At 40.7% G+C, this 24829-nt stretch overlaps 1 protein-coding gene across 1 annotated transcript in view; it reads left to right on the forward strand.

Annotated features, from left to right (window-relative positions):
* GNB4 (G protein subunit beta 4) overlaps positions 1-22865 on the forward strand; it is a 55206-nt gene extending 32341 nt beyond the window's left edge. The window contains exons 3-10 of the mRNA XM_077827288.1: positions 5588-5626; positions 6509-6615; positions 8582-8645; positions 9697-9859; positions 10285-10351; positions 10474-10675; positions 17262-17478; positions 18119-22865. Coding sequence (XP_077683414.1) covers positions 5588-5626; positions 6509-6615; positions 8582-8645; positions 9697-9859; positions 10285-10351; positions 10474-10675; positions 17262-17478; positions 18119-18225 — 966 coding nt within the window. The 3' untranslated portion in view covers positions 18226-22865. The remainder of the gene's footprint in view (positions 1-5587; positions 5627-6508; positions 6616-8581; positions 8646-9696; positions 9860-10284; positions 10352-10473; positions 10676-17261; positions 17479-18118) is intronic.
* Positions 22866-24829: the final 1964 nt, after the last annotated feature.

The following is a 24829-nucleotide window of genomic DNA, read 5'->3' on the forward strand; positions in this document are numbered from 1 at the left end:
GTGTTTCGGGGATAAAATAGGCTTGTGGTAGTGAAAGCAGCTGTTGGCAGGATGCCTTCCTCATTTGTTGTAGAAATTTGGAATGTGTGTAGTGAATGAGACGGGATTGAAGAAACAGAAGGGAGTTGTCTTATGGTTATGGCAGTTGAATACTGCCCTGGAGAATTGGATTCTATAGTTGCACACTGCACCACAGAGTTACTATCTGATACTGGCCTTGTCACTTAAACCAAATTTTTCACTGGTGGTCATTAATCGTGTTACTTATTTTCTGAGAACTCAAAATGAGACCCTGGGGTCTGATTTGCAGCCATGCTGAGCAGTCACAGCTACAACTGAATTCAATAGGAGCTGTGCTTTGAACATATAAGGTGCTATATCAGGTGTTCTCAAACTGGGGGTCGGGACCCACCAGGAGGTCGCGAGGTTATTACATGGGGGGGTTGCGAGCTGTCAGCCTCCAACCCAAATCCTGCTTTGCATCCAACATTTATAGTGGTGAAAGGGGTCACCAGTGCAAAGGTTTGAAAACCACTGTGCTATATAATGCTAATTATTCTGAAAAAACAGGCCCCAGGCATCGCAAATTGGGCACCTAAAATTAATGGACCTTTTGAGTTTAATCTCTCTATGCCTCAGTTCCCCATGTGTAAAATGGACATAATACCTTCACCTAACTGCATGGGTGTTGTGAAAATAAATTGATATATATAAAACATTCAGATACTATAGTGATGAGCACTGTAGAAAAGTCCATGAGACTATTAATAATTCTTTATTTAAACCCTTTTCTGAATAGTGTGCAGTAAATAAGGCACGGGACAACACATTGAACACTGAAGAGAACAACATATGGAATAGCTTCTCATTCAGTGATCACTGTGCACTGAACGAGGCAGGGGTCTTGTGGGGAAAAAAATAGTATGTGATCGTGTCATTAAAGACAGTGTCCTATAATATGTACACACAAGGACAGACAGCCTTAATTCTGACACTTCCTAACTTTTGAGTGCCTGACTTTGCAACTTGAACTTTTATATATAATTGTTTAAGTTTTTAAAAGTGGATTTCATAGAATCATAGAATATCAGGGTTGGAAGGGACCCCTGAAGGTCATCTAGTCCAACCCCCTGCTCGAAGCAGGACCAATTCCCAGTTAAATCATCCCAGCCAGGGCTTTGTCAAGCCTGACCTTAAAAACCTCTAAGGAAGGAGATTCTACCACCTCCCTAGGTAACACATTCCAGTGTTTCACCACCCTCTTAGTGAAAAAGTTTTTCCTAATATCCAATCTAAACCTCCCCCACTGCAACTTGAGACCATTACTCCTCGTTCTGTCACCTGCTACCATTGAGAACAGTCTAGAGCCATCCTCTTTGGAACCCCCTTTCAGGTAGTTGAAAGCAGCTATCAAATCCCCCCTCATTCTTCTCTTCTGCAGGCTAAACAATCCCAGCTCCCTCAGCCTCTCCTCATAAGTCATGTGTTCTAGACCCCTAATCATTTTTGTTGCCCTTCGCTGGACTCTCTCCAATTTATCCACATCCTTCTTGTAGTGTGGGGCCCAAAACTGGACACAGTACTCCAGATGAGGCCTCACCAATGTCGAATAGAGGGGAACGATCACGTCCCTCGATCTGCTTGCTATGCCCCTACTTATACAACCCAAAATGCCATTGGCCTTCTTGGCAACAAGGGCACACTGCTGACTCATATCCAGCTTCTCGTCCACTGTCACCCCTAGGTCCTTTTCCGCAGAACTGCTGCCTAGCCATTCGGTCCCTAGTCTGTAGCGGTGCATTGGATTCTTCCATCCTAAGTGCAGGACCCTGCACTTATCCTTACTGAACCTCATCAGATTTCTTTTGGCCTAATCCTCCAATTTGTCTAGGTCCTTCTGTATCCTATCCCTCCCCTCCAGCATATCTACCACTCCTCCCAGTTTAGTATCATCCGCAAATTTGCTGAGAGTGCAATCCACACCATCCTCCAGATCATTTATGAAGATATTGAACAAAACCGGCCCCAGGACCGACCCTTGGGGCACTCCACTTGATACCGGCTGCCAACTAGACATGGAGCCATTGATCACTACCTGTTGAGCCCGACAATCTAGCCAGCTTTCTACCCACCTTATAGTGCATTCATCCAGCCCATACTTCCTTAACTTGCTGACAAGAATACTGTGGGAGACCGTGTCAAAAGCTTTGCTAAAGTCAAGAAACAATACATCCACTGCTTTCCCTTCATCCACAGAACCAGTAATCTCATCATAAAAGGCGATTAGATTAGTCAGGCATGACCTTCCCTTGGTGAATCCATGCTGGCTGTTCCTGATCACTTTCCTCTCATGCAAGTGCATCAGGATTGATTCTTTGAGGACCTGCTCCATGATTTTTCCAGGGACTGAGGTGAGGCTGACTGGCCTGTAGTTCCCAGGATCCTCCTCCTTCCCTTTGTTAAAGATTGGCACTACATTAGCCTTTTTCCAGTCATCCGGGACTTCCCCGGTTCGCCACGAGTTTTCAAAGATAATGGCCAATGGCTCTGCAATCACAGCCGCCAATTCCTTCAGCACTCTCGGATGCAACTCGTCCGGCCCCATGGACTTGTGCATGGATTTGTTTTTTATGTTTAGTACATGGAATCAGATTGACATCTCCATGGGTCACCAGCAGGATATGAACCTTTAGATGCATAGCACAGGTCTTTGCTTCTTGAGTAAACCCATAGCAGTGTAACTTGCTGACAGCAGAGACTGTTGACTTGGGAATCATGGGTTCCATTGCAGGTTCTGGAGGGAGTGTTCTCTAATGGTCACAGACCTTTCTACAGTGTTCTCCACAAGCCTGACCCCTTCTGTCCCTGTCTTGACCTGCCCCCATTTCTGACCCAGTTTCTTCACATAACCTACCCAGTCTCTATTTCAGTGCTTCCTATCTGATTCTCACTCTCCCTCCCTGGATTTCTCATGTGGCTCACCCCAATCTCCCCAGGTGGCCTTGCCCAACCATCTGCAATCTGTTTGTCAGTCCCCTCCCACCATCACACCCCCACTGCCCCCAAGATCGTAGTCCTTGGCTTTGTCTATCCTAGTACCTTTGTCGATTAAAACTTTTGTCGGTCAGGGGTGTGGGGAAAAAACCCACCATCAGATTTCAAACTCTTGCTCCAAAGCATGGAGGCTTTAGAAGTTCTCAATGAAATGGTTGTAAGAATTTATTTAACATGGGCAAAACTTAAATTTTTCTTTAACCTTGTTCTCAAACAGCTGGACCTTTTTGCTGAAAAATAGATAAATTTAATAAAAATCAGCCTGAGGCAGTCAGGAAATCTTCAGCCTGAACTGTTAAAATTCAGCAAAGTTATAAGCAACAGAAAAACAAAGTCTTAAAGTTGTCTGACACTTCCCATTATAGCTGTAGGTGGTGCTGCCAACTCTTGCTATTATATTAATAATAAAAATTATATTTTATATAATAATCAGTTCTGGCCAAGTTAAAAGATTGCATCCAAAATAAATTGGGCCTCTTCAGCTGTTGCAACTAAACAATGAATTTAATTGCTTAGCTTTAATATCCAGTGTATTTCTTCTTGTGAGTGAAAGGATTCCTGAACACCAAGGGATTTGTTGTGTGGTATTTTAAACTGTTTCTGATTCAAGATGTCAACATTTTATAAATATTTCTGCAGTTCAGACCGTGTAAGAAATGGATTGAGGTGACCTAATCCGCTCTTGAGCTTGTTTTTGGAAAGAAAACTATTAAGAGCAGCTAGTGGCAGTTACCTTACTTTGTTTTGTTTTTAAGTAGGAAGTCAAAATATACCAACTACATTTAAAAGAACATTATTAAGGTTGCAGAGTAAACAATTGAGAAGCTAGAAAATGCCAGAACTAAGGTAGGCATTGATACAGTCTCTGATTACATGACCACGTACTTTCTTTCCCCTCGTTCAGTTCACTCTGTCCTGGAGATGAATCAGGGTTGTGTAGTGAAAGCGACTGTCTCTCTATTATGCATGCTTTATTTATTGTGGAAGGTGTCTAGTGAATAAGGTAGGGAGGTGCAGGAAAAGAGAGGGTCCTTAATGCAGTTGCATGCTGCTCTGGAGAATTGGATTCTATCCCTGCCTTTGCCACTAAGTTCCTATCTGATACTAGACTAGTCATTTAAACTAGACTTCTCACACATGGTCACTAATTGTGTGTGTTCATCATTTTCTGGGCTCCTACAGTGAGACCCTGGGATCTGATTTGCAGAAGTACTGAGCTCTCACAGCTACAACTGAAGTCAGTGGGAGCTGTGCTTTGAACATATGAATATGAAGTGCTATATAATACTAAGTTCTCAGAAAAACCTGATCCTATGCCTTTCAAATTGGGCACCCAAAAACAGTGGACATTTTGACCTTAATCTCTCTGCCTCAGTTCCCCATGGGTAAAATTTTGTAAAAATAAATTCATGTGGATTTTGTAAAAATAAATTCATTATAATGATGAGCACCATAGGAAAAACCCACAAGGAAATTGATCATTATGTCTTCAGATCAAGAGTTGAATAGTGTGCAGTAAATAAGACATGGGGCCACACATAGAACAATGAGGAGAAAACAAAATATTGAATAGCTTGCTCATTTGGTGTGCACTGAATGAAGCAGGGGTGCTGTGGAAGAAGTAGTTTGTGCTCATGTAATTGAAGATAGAGTGCATACACACGGCGATTTTGCTCATTGAGGTAGGTAGGTGTGTGGCGGGGGGCAGCGGGGGGCGTGTTACAGTACTGGTACAAAGCATTACCTTTACTGCGACAAGCTGCATCCACACTAGGAGTGCTTTGCCAGTATGGCTATTCTAGTGAATTGTACTGGCAAAATACTTGTAGTTTGGATGCAACTTAAACAGTTTAGCTATGCTTTTCCAGTGTATCTTATCCCAGGCTCCCAATTCCCTTAGCTACCCGCCCCAGATGAAGTAAGTCTCTACCAGCAAAAGCACAGTATTACTAGTATAACTGTCTGTACCAGAGCCTTCTACCAGCACAGCTATGTCAGTCAGGTGTGCAATGAAGTGTGATCCTTGACCGACACAGTTGTGCTGGCCCTAATCACTTCGTTTTCACCTTTGCCAGCATTTTGTCTTCTCCCTTCTCTTATCTTACTCAGCCCACATTTTGGATTCTTACCCGAATACTGCATAATGAAGGGACTACTCTAAAGTGTTTTTTGGATTCACCACTTAGCCCTTGACATGTAGGCAGAGTAGTACAGCATCAAAACAAGAGGCTGTCCTGCAAGATTGCAAAGAGGTTGACTTGGAACTTGTCTAGGTATAAATGCCATGTAAGCAAGTATGGCAGCTGTTTTCTGTTGCAATACTTCAGATCTCTTGGACAACTTATTCACCTGAATGGGGTGGGAATACTGAACATAAGGATTCGTGCATACGTTTTTTTAAACAATGAAGCTTTGTTTTCCAACAGATGTTGGAAAAGTCTTGGTGTAAAATAACTTTTCTGTAGGTAAGATTTTCAGTTGATGTACACTGTTACTGTGTTCAAGATTCATATTGTTCCTTTCTCTGTTTCAGGATGCCAGAAAAGCATGTAGTGATACAACTCTCGCTCAGGTATATCGTTATTTTTATATTTGGGAAGTAGCCCCTATGAAGCAATAGGTTTCTTGAGAGATTATAGCATGCCTGGTATGGTGTCTGAAAAAGATGAAGTGCAACAACCCTAGAAGCACATTGCTTAGTGCACTATTTACAATTATGAAATTGAAGCAATAATTACAGAGGGGAAAAAAAAAAGCTAAGGCCTTTACAGGTATTATTTGCAGCCAGTCAAAAAGCTCTAAAGTCATGAGACACTTAGATACATGAGAAATACATTGGATAGATTTCTTTATTATATATTTTATTAAATATTATTCATATTTTCCTTAATTCACCTTTTTAAACATTTCATGAAACTATATGGCATGATGGTTTGGCTTTGAGAGTTGCTCCCAGTTAGCTATGTATAAGCTGTCCATTTTATTTGGAAACTGAAGTTTTTCATTTAAAATCCAGGTCTAAGCTTTTAGGTGGCAGTTGTCAGACTACTGAAAAACGACACTGGAATAAATACTAAATGATCATTTTCTTCTGGGGCTATTATTTTGAGGGTGAGAATTGTCAACATACATAAAGCTTTACTGTAAAAATAAAGTTCACACCTAATACATATAGAAGCTCCATCTACAGAGTGCCTGTAACAGTCTGAAACATTTAGAATAGTGACCATCATTAAGTTCCCTGTCACTGGTACCCTGATTTTCTTGCAAAACCTTTTGACTGGCTACACTATCACATCATTGTGCCCTGTTTCTGTGGAAACAGTCCCTGTTGTATGCCCAAATTCTAGGGGTGCAAAAATTTATGTTCCTGGCAGTTTGAGTGTTGTACACATTTATGACCATCTCGGAGATACAGAGTAATTGTTTGGTTTGTGTTTTTTTTCCTGCTCAGATCACCACAAGTCTGGACTCAGTGGGTCGAATCCAAATGCGAACAAGACGTACGCTGAGAGGTCACTTAGCTAAAATTTATGCTATGCACTGGGGATCTGATTCAAGGTTTGTACGTATGATTCTTGAACTTAGAGGCAGAGGGATCCCTTTTCTAGCTATTGAAAGAATTGTAGACTTACTAGAGAGACAAGGTGGGTGAGGTAATATCTTTTGTTGGACCTACTTCCATTGGTGAAGACAAGCTTTCGTGCTTTCTCAGAGCTCTTCAGGTCTGGGAAGGGTACTTAAAAGGCTTGTCTTCATGTACAAAGCTACAGTGGCGCAGCTGCACTGCTGTAGTACTTCCGTGAAGGTGCTGCTTTGCCAATGGGAGAGCTTTTCCTCTTGGCGTAGTTAATCCACCTCTGTGAGAGGTGGCAGCTATGTCGACAGGAGAAGCTCTCCCGTCGACAGCGCTGTCTATGCCAGTGATTAGGTCCATGTAGTTTTACCGATATAAATCACAGTGTAGATGTGGCCAGATTGTCACAGCTAAATACAAGGTGGAACAGATCGTTAAGCATAAGGATTTATCACATTGTAAGAGACCACAGTGAAGTTAGCAGTTAACATGTCTGCAGTTGTAGGACAAAGAAGGGTTATTCGGTCAAAGATTGTTGTAATGAACCATAAATCCATTGTCTTTATTGAGTTTGTCTATTACAAGAAAATCCAGACACCCAGAGTGGTCCCCCAAGATATGTCTACACTCCCATTAAAAACCCACAGCTGGTCCATGCCAGCTGGCTCAGGCTAAAGGGCTGTTTAATTGCGCTGTAGATGTGCCCAAGCCCAAAAGTCTACACCACAATTATGTAGCCCCTTAGCCTGAGTCAGTTGGCACAGGCCAGCTGTGGGTGCCTAATTGCAGTGTAGACATACTGTCAGTCTTCAGACACTTTCGAGGGCCATAGATCATAGAAAATTGAGAAATGTTTTGTACTTCAGCCTGCCTTTTTAAAGCCAGTTATAATTATACAGAAATAATGAAAAGAAATCATTCCATTATAAGAATATATGCTTCACTTTTATTTTCCACAAGCATTTTGTCTAATCTTTCAGATGGTCTATTACAGACTCTTCAAATCTGAGAGCCTGGTGTATGGTGGCACATAACTTCAGAATTCTTTGTATTACATTTTCCCTTAAGCTGTGAAAGGGCATATAGCTTGAAATGGTTGATTTTAGTGCAAATGTATTTCATGTTAATAGAGCACTGTAAGTAAGGACATGGAATAACAATATTTTTCAGTGAATTAAAATGTGTGTTTTGTAAATCACAACAATAAATTTAGTCTGCCATGTTGTGCTGCAGCTAATTCAGTATAGTGTTGATTATTAGTGTAAGAAATTCATCAAAAGCATTGACAAATAATCCAAATAAGATTTAAATACATGCATAATAGATTGATTCATTAGAAGTTTTTATCAAAAACTTTTCGAAATGTCTACAATACCATCAGCACTGCCAAAAGGAATATTTAAATGAAGAAAACATGCGACTTGTTCATTAGTTCTGATGGAACAAAAGGGTGATGCTGGAAGGCTTCTTAAATATAAAATAACTCCTTCCAGAAAGTTTTTTGAACAACCAATAGCCATCTCTAACATATGGTAGCCATTCCAGAGGCTAATTGTACCTGGTGATACTGTGTTCTGGCTTGTCTAGACCAGGAGTACCTATACTACATTTATGATACTGAAACATTTAGTTTGAAGGATACAAACAGCCAGTTGGGAGAGGTTATAAAATTTGTAAATAGCTTGAGCAGTTTTAAATGACAGTTATTCTAGCTTGTTTTAATAGTGGAAGTTTTATTCATGGATTCAGGTAAGATTTTCTAGCAGGCAACATGTTGTTCTTTGCAGCTGTCCAGCAACATTTGACCCTAGAAAGATTAAAAATAGTCAAAAGGAGAAAATGAAAAGGCTTTTCTGAATTATTTGACATTCATTCATCTTGTCTATTTTGAAATTAAGTACGAGACAAGAAGTTAACATGTTAATATTTCTGTTTTGTGGTTATCTTTAGGCTACTAGTCAGCGCTTCCCAAGATGGAAAATTAATTATTTGGGATAGTTATACAACAAATAAGGTAGAGTTGTTTATAATCCATATTGGTAATCTGTACACAAGTGACACTTTTTTGTTTTAGTTCCTTCTTTCTGTAACACTTCTTTCTTTTAATTGGATTGGCTCTATCACTTTTTCCTGTTTGAAGTTTTAACTAGCTTGCTTTCCTTTTTTTTATGTCCAGCTTTTTATTCAAAGTGCATTTTAGCTTGGGTAATACCTATTTCTATATGTTGAGCCTTTGCTTCTATTCACTGTAGCTCGTTTGCTGGGAGAAAAGAATATTTGTTTTTTATAACCCTCTGATAACTCTGAGATCACTGGTAGGGCATGCTGCAGAAGTAATGTGGTTAGCATGGGATCCCTTGGAAGCTTAGCAGTGCTCCTGGTGTTCATTGGCCAAGCATTTGAGTGTGTGTCGGGGTGGGTGGGTGAAATCTTTCTGAGGAGTTTTAATAACTAACTCGTTGTTTTTGCAACTGTACACCCTACTTGTGCTGCTGTTTCTGTGGCACATGCTTTCTGCTATTGTGTTGCAGAAGCACACAACCACAGGGTTTATAGAGAATTAATATAAATCCATTATAATAGATGTTTGGCTCCTTGGTAGTGAGAAATCTTGATCAAATGAGGAAGGACCTGGGGTGCAGATCCTCTGCTGATGGCAGTTGTCATAGCTTCATTGGTGGAGCTATGCCAGTCTACACCAGGTGAGGTTCTGGCTCAGGAAGACAAACTGGAGGGAGGAATTTGAACTGACCAAAACCAGTTGCATGTTAAACTAGTAATCCTTAATTTCAGAATAGCTATGATACTATAAAAATGATTGTACTGAACTTGCACACATCTAACCAGGCGACCATTTTTTCCATCTCAAGTAAAATATTCAGCACAAATAGAAGCATGTTTAAAATCAGATTCTTTATTAGTGGGATATCCCACTCTCTTACTTAGTAGCATCTGCTGCAATGCTAAAGCAGTATTGCAGCTAACTAGGTAGGACAAGAATCTCTATGGTTGAGTGTCACTGCGTAAAATGTGGTGTAGTTCTAATGTGCCTTGTCTCTCTGTAGATGCATGCCATTCCTTTGAGATCTTCCTGGGTGATGACCTGTGCATATGCTCCTTCTGGCAACTATGTTGCTTGTGGTGGATTGGACAACATCTGTTCCATATATAATTTGAAAACCAGAGAGGGCAATGTGAGAGTGAGCAGAGAGTTACCAGGGCATACAGGTCAGCTGCATTTTACTACATTTATTTTTCTACTGTTAGTCAAAGTGACACAGTCCCAAGCTTGCACTGTTCACTGCATGCTGTAAAGTGAAAACAAGTGTTAGAAATTTGCAAAATAGAATATAGTCTAATCTTCGTTTTGATCACATTTAGAAATCACTTTTTGTATGTCACTCATTTTGACTTTATCAGTCTTAATGCTAAGTTCTGTGTTCATTTAACTCTGCCAATGAGATATTACCAGTAGCTATCTGAGCAAATGGAGCAGTACATACTCAAGTGAATTTGGCTTCTGTATTGCTATTTTTAAAACACAAGTAGCATCAAGTGGTGGTTATTGTGTGACATACTGAGAAGGTTTTTTTAATAACTTTTACTGCAACAGTGGGGTATGACATTAACGTCTGTCATTATTCTGTTCCTAGGATACTTGTCCTGCTGTCGTTTTCTAGATGACAACCAAATTGTTACAAGTTCAGGGGACACCACCTGGTGAGTTTTGGAGGTGGGGGGTATTTGATGGGGTGTTTTTTTTTTTCAGTGCTTTGATTGTTTTTAAGCTAAACTTGCAGAGACTCCATTATATTGCTGAAATACATCTGTTTTATTTGCAGTGCTCTTTGGGACATTGAAACTGGTCAACAGACCACCACGTTCACTGGGCATACCGGAGATGTGATGAGTTTATCCCTAAGTCCAGACATGAGGACTTTTGTTTCTGGTGCCTGTGATGCCTCCTCCAAGCTTTGGGATATTCGCGATGGAATGTGCAGGCAGTCTTTCACAGGGCATGTGTCTGATATTAACGCAGTTTGTGTAAGTGAGCATTTCTATTTACAAATGGAGAGCGAGGAGACAATAAGTGTAGCTGTAAGATTTCAATTTATAATCTAGTTTTCAAAACAGGGTGGAGAGTCGTCAACTCTGAGTTGGCCACTTACAATGAATGTAGCTTCTTAGAATATGAGATCTTGATGAGACCAACCACCTACAATCTAGTTCATAACTATTAATCATACATATCCTCTAGATATGGTTAAGTGATCTTGGAACAATTCAGACTGTCCTCATTTAGTCTAAGTTGCCATAACTGTTTGCTGCTCCATCCATCTTTACCTGCTTGACCTCCTTTTGCTTCATAATACTTTATCTTTGTGTGATTGGATATGTCCATTTACAGTAGGTATGTGTACGTCTTGTGCACCAGTGCTGGAGAATTTTCCCTCGCAGCACCAGTACAGGCAGCCACTCCTGCGTTATGATGTCCCTCATGTTCCAAGCGGAGTATAAAGTGGCAGAGCTGCCCCACCCTTCATTCAGTTCCTTATTGCAGTTGTTCAGAGCATGCTGTCAGTTTTGTTCTTTCTGCGAATGAGCTGTTAGTGGTTCTCATTTTTGCCTCTCTTGGACAGCTTTTACTTTTCCATTATTTATCTATTGTTCAGACTGTCAGTGGACTTTGAGCTCCGCCTGATACTGGGGGGAAGGTCAGTGTCCCCCAGCTTCAACCCTGCTCCAGGTGTCAAAGCCAGTGCCCGAGAGCAATCCTCACTCACTGTTTGAAGCGTTTGGATGAGGTCACATCTGGAACTTGTCTGATTTGCCTGGGCTTCAAGATAAGAACTAAGAAGCAAAGAGAAGAGCATCTCAGGTACATCCTCATGGAGGCTGCCCTTTGCCCAGCATCAGAACCACCTCTGTGGATAGAGGGAGTTCCTCAGTCACTCCATCCATGACTGTCCCTCGTCTTACCTGTGGACAGACAGGAGGAGATCCCCCTCACCAGGGCAGTCCTCAAAGAGGTAACGGTGCTTGGAGTGCCCTCAGCCTCTGAAGCTGAAGAGGAGGACAACTTCATGTCAAAGTGCTCAGTATGGGATTCCTCAGCCTCGGAGGCTGACCACTTCGGTATCGAAGGTAGAGTACATCCTTTGGCCCCTGGCTTCCCGCTGTCTCATGTTAGTGGCTCTCTCAGAGCAGATCTGTTGACTTCAGTTCGTGTGCCAGGGCTGGCGAGGGCGGCTGCTTCCTCGGCACAAAGAGTGGTGCTACTACCCTTGCTTACAGCAGGGCAAACGCTCGTCGCAGCACCAGCCACCCGGGAGGCCGGCACAACTTCATAGGATCTGCTGAGCCTTTCTGTTCTGCCCTCCCCGATCATTCAGACCGACATCACTTTGCAGGGGCTGTTGCACGTGTTGGCTTCCACACTGGGGGTCTGTTACGGTACCAGTAACTTCAGGTTCAGTGCTGCTTCCATTAATCCCAGTGCCAGCTCCAAGACCAATGGTAAGCGCTCTTCCTCAGCGCATAGTCCTGATGGCCAGGAAGCCCCAGGATGGCTGCTGGTACTGAAGGCTTGTTGTAGATCACTTTCCCCATCTCTGGCTGGTACCGCTTCACCCTGGCCTTTGGAGTACTCCTGCTTCTCCTCAGTCTGAAGTGGGTTCTGATGTCTCCCACTTCAGGGAAACCAGGGATTGTTCCCACTCTCGTAGGAGTCATCCTGCCAAGAGTAGATCAAAGGAATGGGAGGGCCTGATCTAGGTATAATTGGCCCCCAGTACCATACCAGCTCCATCATTAGCCCTACTGGTTACAGTGCGGGATGCCTATGGCATCTAGATCTTTGTCTCCAACAAAAATTAATCCCAGAGAAGGTAAGTGTCCCTGCCCAGTACTGACAAACCATCAGAAGTCAATAAACCACTACTCTATAGAAACACATCCCTGAGGGGAGAAGTATGTCCACATGATACTGACAGGCTGCTTGATGCTGGTCTTCAGCTGCTTTGGACAGTCCTGCGTTGGAAGATTAAGACCAGCAGCAGGAAGTCCTAACCTGCCTCTTCTCTTCTCAGGGCCTCTTTCGGACAAGATAACGAGGCGTTCAGAAGACAGTGTTCCACATCAATAAACAGGAGTTGCCAAATCAAACAGCATGTGTCAATCAGGCTGTGGAACATCTGCATATGGAATTCCCTGACTCTGAGCATCACATCTACCAGGGATTCAGAATGCCTTAGCGAACTGATCAAGCAGGTCATTCAGTTTGGATCATAAATGGCCTCTCAACCTGGCTGTTCTAAGATCAGTATTTCAAGTAGGGAGAGTCCCATTAGTGGATTTATACTCAAGCTGTCAGAACAAGAAATACTCTTTTTTTTCTGTTTTTGAAGGTGGACTAAAGCCCCAGGTCCATCTCAGATATGCTTCTCTTCCCCGGGTCAAGGGTCCGCTCTATTCTGCGCTTCTGATTCCCAAGGTGGTTGTTAAAGATGAAGCAAGGATGAGGGAAAATGATACTGCACCAGTCTGGGCGAGGCCGCCATGATTCTTGGACCTGCGCAAGTTGTCTGTCAGTGAACCTTTACCCCTGCCTTTAGTCAAGGACCTGATATTGCAGAATCACAGGCAGTTTTTGCACACTGAACCCTCAGTTGCTACACGTCACAGCCTGGTTCCTCAGCGGCATCGCACTGTTTGGAAGCAGTCCATAGTGTCCTACTTAATAGTAGGAAACCATCCACAAGGGCTCTCTACCTTTATAAATGCTTCCACTTATGCTTTGGCTAGCTGCCCAGATAGTGTGCCTCCTTTGTAATTTATGATTAAAATGATTTTGGACTATGTTACACTGAAGTCAGATTTGGTGGTTAGCTCCATTCAAGTATACCTGGCCCCAGTTTCATTATTTGACCTCCTTATTACAGGCAGAATTGTATCCTCTAACCCTAGGATTACAAGGTTCTTAAAAGATTTTTTTCACCTTTCAGAGACGCTACTCTACAGTGGGATTTGAACTTTAACAGCCCTTACAGGTTCCCTCTTGAACCATTAGCCTCCTGTTTATTGTTACATGGCTTTTCTAATGGCCATCACCTCGGCAAGGAGAGTTGGGGATTTGCATGCCCTGGTTGGATTTTTCCGCAGACCTGTGATGGGATCCCTGGGGTGCAGCCTGGGATGGTGGGACCGCTGTGCCCCCTTAAATCTCCATCCTGGGCTCTCTAACAATGCTTTGCTAGTGACAAGCAGCAAAACCCTCCAGGTGCTGTTATCACTCAGCACAACAGCACACCCAACTAAATTGTATGGATGCTCCCAGAGCCACTTATGTATCACACTAAGAAAGGTACCAGCCGAATTCCCCCCAGCTTCCAGCCTTGTACCTCAGGAATATATAGTCTTGCACTGCTCAAGACAAGCAGTGCAAGTTTATTAATTGGTTCACCACTGCATCAATGGAAAGTGGATATACACCAGCCTTTGTAAACCTGAGCAGATTTATCAAACGCTTCAGGCAAACTCACTGGTAAAGATAAACAGTAAAAGAAGTTTGACTACAAACGAGAGATTTTAAGTGATAGCAAAAAGTCAGTTAGTTACCAAAAGAAAATAAAACATAAGCATGCAGTCTTAACTCTCAAACCTATTAGACTGGGCAACATCTAGACCAGGGGTAGGCAACCTATGGCAAGCTGATTTTCAGTGGCACTCACACTGCCCAGGTCCTGGCCACAGGTCCGGGGGGCTCTGCATTTTAATTTAATTTTTAAATGAAGCTTCTTAAACATTTTTAAAACCTTATTTATTTTACATACAACAATACTTCAGTTGTATATTAAAGACTTATAGAAAGAGACCGTCTAAAAATGTTAAAATGTATTACAGGCACGCAAAACCTTAAATTAGAGTGAATAAATGAAGACTCGGCACACCACTTCTGAAAAGTTGCCGACCCCGATCTAGATTAAGCAGTTTTTCCTCACCTTACTGGATATTTCAGTTCATAGTACACAGGTTTCATCCTTGAAACCTGGGCCAGCCTCCTCTGTTAGAGTCTTTGGTCTTCTGAGCATCCTTGTTGCTTGCAGCATAGGTGGGGGCAGGAGAAAAGGCCAAGCATGGGGCCACTGTGTTCTGTTTTATACCCTTAGTCCCTGTGCTTGGAGAACACAAGTCCAGGCATGTCTGGTGGACATTGCTGACTCACCAGGCAAGGTTGAGCAATTCCCCTGGTGTGGCATTGTACAAGTGAGTCATTGCATTGTAGCTCTCTTGTTGGACAATCGCTATTGTTGGTGGTTCGACACTTGCCCAGGCATTAATAACCAGGGGGATAAACGTCTTTGGGGAGCTAGTATCTCGGCGCTTCCCACAGCATATTTTAGTGACAACTATATAACACAATTCTCATAACTTCATATGCATTAATGATCTATATATTTAGATGGAACAGTGGGTTTCAGCAGATCATAACCTTTCTCATGATACCTTACAAGGCATGCTTTGTATGCAATATCACAACTATATACAAATGATGAATATGAGGGTTATAGGGTACTCCCCTGGGGTGTAGAGTGTCACAAAACCTTAAAAAAGAAAAAGGACAAAGTACAGGTTAGGCTACACCTTAAATTTTTCATCATGGCGGTATCTGATTTCCACCTTGACTAATCTATATATTGGTCTTCTTTCCAAAGCCACATGCTCACGATGAACAACAGTTCCACGCTTGGGATGTTTGCTGATCACTGGTTTTTTGTCTAGATAGAGCAAAGCACTTTTGGGTCTGTTCTCAGCTATTCATCTCTTATGCAGAACGAATGAGAGAGTGTCCTGTAACAGTGTAGTGACTATCCAAGTGGATCACCAGCTGTGTTTTCATGTGCTACAAGATCAACAGCATAACGGCTTCTGAAAAGTGCTCTCTGCCTTCAGCCAGAGCGCACTAAGCTTCTGCAGTATTTCTGGGAAGCATGGATATTGCGAACAAGTGCAGAGAGGAACGTGGTCTTCAGTCCACATCTTTGATAGATATTAAGTGATTACTATCATGTCAAGAGAAGACACAAATGTGGGGAAAGTAGTTCGGCAATTCCTCGTCTGATGAGAATCCTAGTCCCAACTCTGTTGGAAACTTTATGGGAGTCTCCTAGTGTAATGGGCATGTGCAATCATTTGAAAAAATGGTTACTCCTTTCAGCTGCTCTTTTGAGACATTGTGTATGTTCTTTACGTGACCCACTCTCCTTCCCCTGTGCATTGAAGTTTATTATCTGAGGGGTTGTCTGCACTTGAAATGCTACAGTGGCACAGCTGCAGAGGCACTTCAAGTATAGATAGTACTTATGCCAGTGGGAGGGATTCTCCCATCAGCATAGAGGTAATCCACCTCCCTGAGAGGCAGTAGCTAGGCTTCCCTCAACCTAGTACTGTCTACACTGAGGGTTAGGTTGGCTTAACTACGTTGCTCAGGGGGTTGGATTTTTCACATCACTTAGCGACGTACCTAGGTTGACCTCACTCTTCGGTGTACACCAGATGGAAGAAGATAGAGTGGAGTCACCACAGCCTGGTAAACCCTCTGCTCAGGCACACAGGATGTGAGGGTGTAGGAGTGGCCACCCCAGTGGGTATCTCTAGTGAAAACTCTGGCACTGATGCATGAGATGTGTACACATCTAGCATAATGGACATATGCAACATATCTCAAAACAACAGTTACAAGAAGGTAAGTAACTGGTTTGTTTTTTTTAAAGTAGTAAATAATAAACCTTCAAGATGGAGTCAGTTCTCAAACTTTTATGTTCATCAGTATGTATTTGGATTTCCTGTAGAAAATGGCATCTTTAAACTCTGGAAACTAAAGGTGAAACTGGTGCTTAAAAATGCTGAATATATTTACCCTTGGAATAGTTTTGTAATGTTTCTGAACCGGAGTGTATTTCCTCTGTTTGCCACAGCCCCATTTTATGTTCTGATCCACAGGGGACATGTTCTGTTTAATGGGTAATGAAATCTAAACCTACATTGCATCTTTTTTTATAAACACTGCAAATTCTTAAGTCTCTGGAATACCAGCAGCACGATCTGTGGAGAAATGCAGCCCATACGCTTGGGTCTAATCCTGAGATGTGCTTGGTACCTTTCACTGCCATTTAAATCAATGAGGTGCTTAACATGGATTATTTAGTAGGTGTGAATTCTGGAGGCTGAAATGCTAGCTTGCAGTCCTCTGTTTTGATCCAAGCAGCCGGACTGACCAGCTCAAGGTGGAACATTGTGTACAGGGACAGTCTCCATGGGTTATTCCAAAGAAAAAAATGGCCATGCTCCACTCCGTTTTATGGAAATTAGTTCCTCTTGTCTCTTGAAATTTGCCAGTGAAGCCATTGCACCTGCCTTTGGTCAGTACTATGCTACAAGTGTTAAACACAGTTGTGTGTGCACAATAGTTGCATTTTGAAAATCCATTCTGATTTTTTTTCTTTTTGCTCGTGAATTTGTGTTGTATCTGAGTATCTCAGTAAAGATCATCTCTACATGCCGTTTTTGAAACCGTGCACGAGCAACACTTTTCTCTGGTGTCAAGCTCCTGTCTCATTTTCACTTCCAGTTCTTCCCCAACGGACATGCATTTGCGACTGGTTCTGATGATGCCACTTGTCGACTCTTTGACCTGCGTGCAGATCAAGAGTTAATGATGTACTCCCATGACAATATCATCTGTGGAATCACTTCTGTAGCCTTCTCAAAAAGTGGTCGTCTCTTGCTAGCTGGCTATGATGACTTCAACTGCAATGTGTGGGATACTCTGAAGGGGGAGAGAGCAGGTTGGTAAATGGTATCTGCAGTGAGTTGCAGTTTTTTCTTTAGCAGAATCTCAACATGGAACACATTCCACTTTCTGTAACTTTTAAACGTAAAACTAGTTCACTGGTAGTCAGTGATGATACCTGCGAGTGCTGCTGAATTGTGAAATCTTCCCTGCTTCCTTTTAAAGGTCAGTTACTCAACATAAAGGTTTGCTTTTGGATTCGTATCCCTATTTTCTTGCATTTTATTTTTTCATATTTCAGATCTGGTAATAGTGATGTTTACAAAAGGTATGTGAGGTTTTATGTTGTGTACAGTAAGTGGTTTTGTGTCTGGTTTTGGTTATAGGCACTGTCAGCACCTTTTTATTTATTTTATTAAATAAATAAATAAATATACGGGGAAAATCCAGATGTACAATATTTTAACTGTTTGGTTCAAGGGTTCAGGGCTTCCTAAGATAGGAGCTAACTTATAATGTTGGGGAGCTAATATTTCTTTTAAGACAAAACATAGGAGACTACTTCTTCTGTCAGTTAATCACTCTTAACAAACAAAAAACCTCTTGCAGGATATCTTGAGGTGAATTTAACTTGAAAAGCAATGTACAAAACTTGAAAAGCTTCAGCTGTTAACGTCCTCCATCTTCTCTTCCAGGTGTCCTTGCTGGCCATGACAACCGTGTCAGCTGTTTAGGTGTTACTGATGATGGCATGGCTGTAGCTACAGGGTCTTGGGACAGTTTTCTCAGAATCTGGAATTAACTGGGAGACAAACATGTACATTCTCCATTGAGATCTGGAGAGATCAATGCTGCAGCCTATAGCTGTGAAATAACATTTCTACCTTGTATTTGCAGGTGAAGTTTTTCTATTCACTGATTATTACACAAAAAGGCTTTCTGTAAACTAGAAAAAAATCAAGTGAAGAAATAGGGGTGGGGGTGGAGAAATCACTGACTTTTAATAAGGGGCCAGGCCAGCACACATAATCATGGTGACTGAGAAACTAAGAGCCAGTCTGTTTTGTTTTTGGTGGTTTGGTTAGATTGTCCTCGAGGGATTTCTGCTTGTGTTCAAAGTCTGCTAATTCTGTACTTTTTTTTGTACATAACAGAATATACACATTATAGCAGCCAATCATGTAACATTTGTCTGTATGTAAAGAAATATGTTTGCATTTTTTAAGGAACTACATTTATAGCTTTGCATTTAACCTGAGATGTCACTTCTGAGTTTTGTAGTGGATGAACTAGATTGCTGTTTTAAACGCTTTTGTGAATTTACTGTAGATAAAGTGAAGCCAATGGTATGTATGTGTTTTTATAATGGAAGGCATTTGAATTACTACTTTTTTTTTTTAAAAAGGCCCTGATGACCGTGGTAATACCTAGCGCCTTACTTACTCACTTCTAGACCTATTTGTCTATTTAAGCATGGGGAATTACTCCTTCCAGTCAGTGGTTCCTGGTTCATCTGTCAGCAGCCATGGCCTCCAAGCACCAAGAGAATGTTAATGCCATTAGGTATCCATTAAAATAAGGTTTTAACACGCTGGCTTCAGCCTCTCATGTAAGTTACTTTAAGTTGAACAGAGTACATAAGTCAAGTAACCTATTACTGTCACTAAGCGGGTGAGTGCTTTCCTTTTGACAGTGTAGTTGTAAATAAGAGGATTCTGATCCACTGCAAATTCCAGCTGCCATGCACTAGCAAGGTGATATTGTAGCATGGAGTTAACTGAATAGATTGAAGAAATTTTAAAAGTGTACACAAACTTGCTGTTCAACTACTACAGCAAATGAAGAGATTTAAGAGGGTTTCTCTATGAAGGCTTCCTACAAATGTTTTAGGAAATACAGTGAATCCCTTACTAGAACTGCAAAGTTAGAGGTTTGCCCTACTATTCCACAACAGACCATGCTTGTCTTGTGTAATCATTGAAGTGACCATGTTATCTACAGTGAACAATAACATTTTTGATAATCTCTATGATCCCTCTAGAAACTTTGCACTCTAAATTTTAAATCCTGCTAGTTCATTTACAACTGCAGTGGTCTGTGCTTTGGCATCTTATTAGATGCCAATCTGCAAACTGACAGTAAATAGTCATTTCCTTTTATATGCCTGATCTTGATAGGATTCACTTATAAAATGAAAGGCACCAAGAGCACTTGAACTAGTAAGCATTTTCTTAGTGTGTAGGTATGACAAATCATATGACTCAAATCCATTTGAAACTACCCATGAAGATCACTTAACTCTGGTGCTGGCAGCGTGTCCATGTTTGTGGTGGATGTCCCTGGGGGGAATCTGAGTTGGGCATGAAAGTACCTGATACTTTCAGGAAAGGGCCATTCTCTGTTGGCTTCTTGTAAGTGCTTTATTTTAAATGTGTGTATTTAAATAAATTACCTTAAAGCTGAAAGTTAATGTTAATCTGTTGCCTCCACCTGAAGGTGTGATGTGTCCAAATGTCCCTGGGTCAGTTTGTGAACATAAGTGCCCAGCATTTTGTAATATGAAAAGAGATTGTTGCTGAGACCACTGTTTGTGAAGTTTCTACCACTTGTCATTCTAATTTCAGTACTTCCGGACTGTGCCTGTAAATATGCCATGTTTACAATGGTGGAGGTGCCAATCGTAGTAAATTCAGTATCCGTTAAAAAAGCACATCCCGTGCTGGAGCAGTATACACTTACTAAAGGCAGATCATGGTGTTGGACCAAAATCATGTTATGCTGTAGATCACAGAAACTCCTTTGCATTTTCTTTTCAGCAAGATTATTTTGTTTTCTAATCTGTTTGCAGAATTATTTATGGAATATTTGTATCTTTTTCCAAGACGGCAGCTCTTTGAGGTCAGGCAGAACACTTGATACTTTTTAATGGTGCCTTTGATTTTTAAACTTGCAGCTGCTTCTGGTTTGAGTGAATCATTCTGAAAATTTGCTAGTAAACTCTTAGAGGAAAAATTTTAATTACTAAATAGTTTCTCATTAAAGGTGCATCTTTAAGCTTCCTAGTTGCCAGTGTTGTAAAGAGACTTCCCATACTTGCAATTACATATCTCACTATTTCCCTTTATATTGCAGCATAGATGTCTGCTGTCTAACTCTTAAGTAAGTCAGATTTCTAAAAGGGTAACAGGAGTGTACACCTGGGGCGAATGTGCACCAAAATGGTGGCTACTGTTGGAGTCCTGGTATAAGTCTCTTTTGGATTGTTTTGCTTTTTTAAAAAAGCATTTATAGTAGTGGGACATTTATTACATCTTGAACTGAGGCAATATAATGGGCCTATGTGAGCTATTTCAGTTTTCTTAAGCATTGCTTATGGGTGAATTTTCAAGATGGTACACTCATTAAGATAGAGCTTAATTTTAAACTAAGCACCAAATCCCATCTTCTGCTACATACCACCATTTGCAGGTTTTACTTGAAAGCTTTCATCCAGACTCCTGCATCTCAAAGAAAATGTCTCCATGGGGATTTTTAGACTAAAAGATGTGTACCTGTAGCTTAATATAAGCTCAGATGTGCAGGTCAGTGTAGTTTAACTGTTCACGTGATGGTGAACAAGTTTAATACATGTAGTGGATTTTACAGCACAGTGGGGTACACGTTAAACTGTTGTGAAAAGTTTACCACTGCCAAACTGTAGAGCTACTTAATTTCAAATAAGTTATGTGGTTACAAAAATATGTACTAGATTTTGGAATTAGTAATACTTAAGTTATGACCATTGTGCCAAAAATTTGTAATGGCTAGGAAAGTAACCTTTTTCCAGTCTTCATTCTAATAGTAAATCAGTGTTTAAATGTACTTTAAAAGAAGTAGTGTAGCAAGAATGTAATTGGTTGAAGCTGTAACTTGGAAATATGTGCCTCATATGAAATTACAGATTTCTTTAATTCAGGTACAACTGCTGTCAACTGTTTTTTTTAAAGGCTGATTGGTGAAGGATACTGACCAAGCAAACTTCCAGTTTCAACTTGTTCCCATGTATACTCAGCCTTTATCACTTTATTAGTAAAAATGCTGGGTGAGATTCTAGAAACCACAAAAAGCTTCAACATTGCTAATGTACATTTACTTAGTATGGGTAATGTGTGTACCTTGTTTCAACCATCTCTAGACTTTTCTCCTAAATGTCATTACCATCTGCCTTGCTGAATGTCACATACTGTTAAGTATCTGACAGAACTGCTGGTTCAATAATCCATTTGGAGTAGAAAAACTCATTAGAACTGCTTTCTTCTGAGGAGAGAGTTTGACTCTGATTTGGCAGTGCTGAACTGACATACCAGCTAGTCCTCATGTGCATACTGTAATGCATGAATTGGAAATAGATAACTCTTTAATGCAGTTAATGTAACCCACCTGTCCCATCATGAAGTTCACATTACTTTAGGGTGTAATGAAAGTATTGGGAAAAACATTCCAAGAGTGCTTAGTCTTTCCTCTTTGAGGACACTGTCACCTCCACTAGATTTAGTGCTGTGCTTTAAAATGTTGGTGAGAATAGGTATTGGCTAATTCAGATAGTTGGTATGAAATGATTGTGTAGCAGAATGACAGATTTTGAGATAGCATTTCCTGTAAAAGTAATTAAGCATGGGTTGATGGTGCACTTTGTATACAGTAATCTGGCATGCATGCTGGTGAAACTACTTCCTACACTTCGGAGGCACCACAAGCCTTTTTATCCAATTGCTGGTTGTGTAAAATACATGCAGAATGTTAATGCAGTGTTGTTATGGTAAATGTGTGAACAGTGTTAATAACTGATAACCGATTAAATGTGCCTGACATTCTTATACCACACAGTATGTTTAGGTTTTGACTAATATGGACTTCAGTGGAATAGTTTTAGATATATTTCAAGCCTTTGTTTTACTTACACAATGGTGCTCTTATTTGTTTCTCCTTTTTAAAAAAAAAAAGCATCTGAACACTTGTACTACATTTTACATCCAAAGGAGTCCAAAACGAATTTCTTTTCAACATGCTTGACTTAGTTTGGCACTTAGCTCTGATTGCCCAGCATTTCTCATCTAATGGTTTTAATTTCACTTGTTGCTGACTACTTTGATGGAAAACTTCAGTAATATTACCAATTATGAAGTGATTCTGCACTGCCTTTGGATTGTGTATGTATTCAGAAACAGTCTTAAACCTTTTTATTTAAGCTAATTCAAAACAGGGACTTGTGCCACTTGTTCTATAACAGGGCTGTTATATAGACTTCCCTGTTTAAAAAAAAAATCACTTGCTATGAACTCTGTTTATAGCTTCCCCCTTCCCCCCCCCAATGGATCTTTTCTTTGTATTTGTACAGTGGCTCAGTGAAAGATGTTGCCATGAGTTGATATTGTAACCAATAAACAAGTGCTTTTAACCAGACTTGCTGTGGTGTGTATATTTATTTAACAACCTTCCTTCTACCATGACAATCTTATAAAGACAAATACAGCAAATACCCTGGTGCAGAGGTATTTAGGTGGCTGTGGGAATTTTCCTACTAAAATTTCCAGCATACATTTAAAATATGTGCTATATACCTTAATGAACTTTTGTCTTAAATGTAATTTTTATGGCTTAGTCATCATTCAAATTCTGACACACACAGCACTGCCTCATCTATAAATTGAATGTACTACTAAAGGCATCTTGAAAATGCTACACAGCAAATCCCAACACTACTGTAGTCCATGGGATCTTTGTTTCAAAAAGATGCACTTCAGCAATGACTGGAGCACTTAGCCTTTGTTTGAGAATGGCATTCTGGATTTAGCATTTCTATTTTATAATTCTTTAGGCAAGCATAGTCCATTTCCCTCTTAAACAATACTACTTTCTGCTGCAATATCAAAGGGGAAACGAAGGGGCTTTGCAATCCAAGCATTAGAAAATGAGCAGAATCTTTAATGAAAAGGACAAGTTTTTAAATATAGTGTGTAAACCCTTAGCCTGACTTCCTTTTATATATAAAGGAATGCAGTTGCTCTCTACAAATTGAGACAAAATAGCATGTACATTGATAATCGTCCCTGTTAACTCCTCCTTTCTGGGAACAGCAGCTGCCCATCCTAACATTTGAGTTTATTTAAAAATAATGCAAATAGTGGCAGAAAAGTCAACTTACTGTTCAGAAGCAGGATGGAGGTGGTAGCAGGAAATCCTCAGCCATATATACCCCACCTTAAATGAGGGGGAACTAGGTAATCTGTAGGGAGCAGCTGTTACATCAAGCAACGAAGGAGCAGTCTCCTTCCTTTTATCGGACATACTCCTTCTGAAGAACCACACTAACACTTTACCTCCAATAGAAAGAATTCTGAATTTTATTTCCACAGTTACCATCTTGGTCATTCACTTGATGTCTTTCAACAAAACTATAGGGAACACCAGTAAGTGGCTGTCATGAAGTAAATCAATTTCCACAAAAGTAGAAACAAGCAACCTTGAATTACACAGGTCTCATGCTTTAGAACAGTTTCTGTAATAACCAATACAAGATGCAGATAAAACAGCATCTTCTGCTACACACTGCTTGTGAATGGGGTCAAGTTTAAAATGAGGAATAGTGCATCATCTCTTACCAACTACATTAGTCAACTCATCTGCCAAACTAAATTCAATAAGTTAAAGGGGCAGTATTTCTTCCTCCCCCACAAATTAAACCAGTCTAGAAATGCTCTCAAAAAATAAACTACTTATAAATACATCTGCAACTCTTCCCCTCACATAATTTCTGTACATTTAACCAGCTGGGCTGCAGCCCATATCATTAGCATACTCCCACAACAATGAGGAAAATCAATACCCTGAAACACTTCCAATAGCATGCAGCATACCCAGCTTCTAAGCAATCACTTCCTGCTTTTTAAAATAAAGTATCATGAGTAGGTCTTAAAAAACTAAGTGCATTTCATTAGCCCTTTCTTGTAAATTAGTGAAAAATCCCAGCAAGTACTCATGCAACCATAAAAATCTGGGGCCTTAAGCTACCACGGTAACAGGCACACGAGTTTGGTTTTAAACCTGATTGTGCAGCATTTATCAAGGATATATAAATATTCTGAAAGGCTTTCATTATCTAAAATATTTTTTAAAAGTCTGTTTATAAAATACAGGTGAAATTGCACATGATCTGCATCAGGAAGCTCTTGGGCATCCTTGCTAGCGTCTCTTGAAGGTCCCTGGCTTACAACCACCCTTTAAAAGCTGATTAAGATGGAAACATCCACACACACAGCTAGAACAGAGGGAACTAGTGGCCAAGATTTAAAAAACAAAACACATACCTGCAGGTGGCAGGTAAAGAACAATTCAGGAACTTGAAATACAATAGCCAAGATAGTGCC

Source organism: Eretmochelys imbricata, chromosome 9 (genome assembly GCF_965152235.1).
Source record: "Eretmochelys imbricata isolate rEreImb1 chromosome 9, rEreImb1.hap1, whole genome shotgun sequence".
In the NCBI taxonomy this organism is placed as follows: domain Eukaryota; kingdom Metazoa; phylum Chordata; order Testudines; family Cheloniidae; genus Eretmochelys; species Eretmochelys imbricata.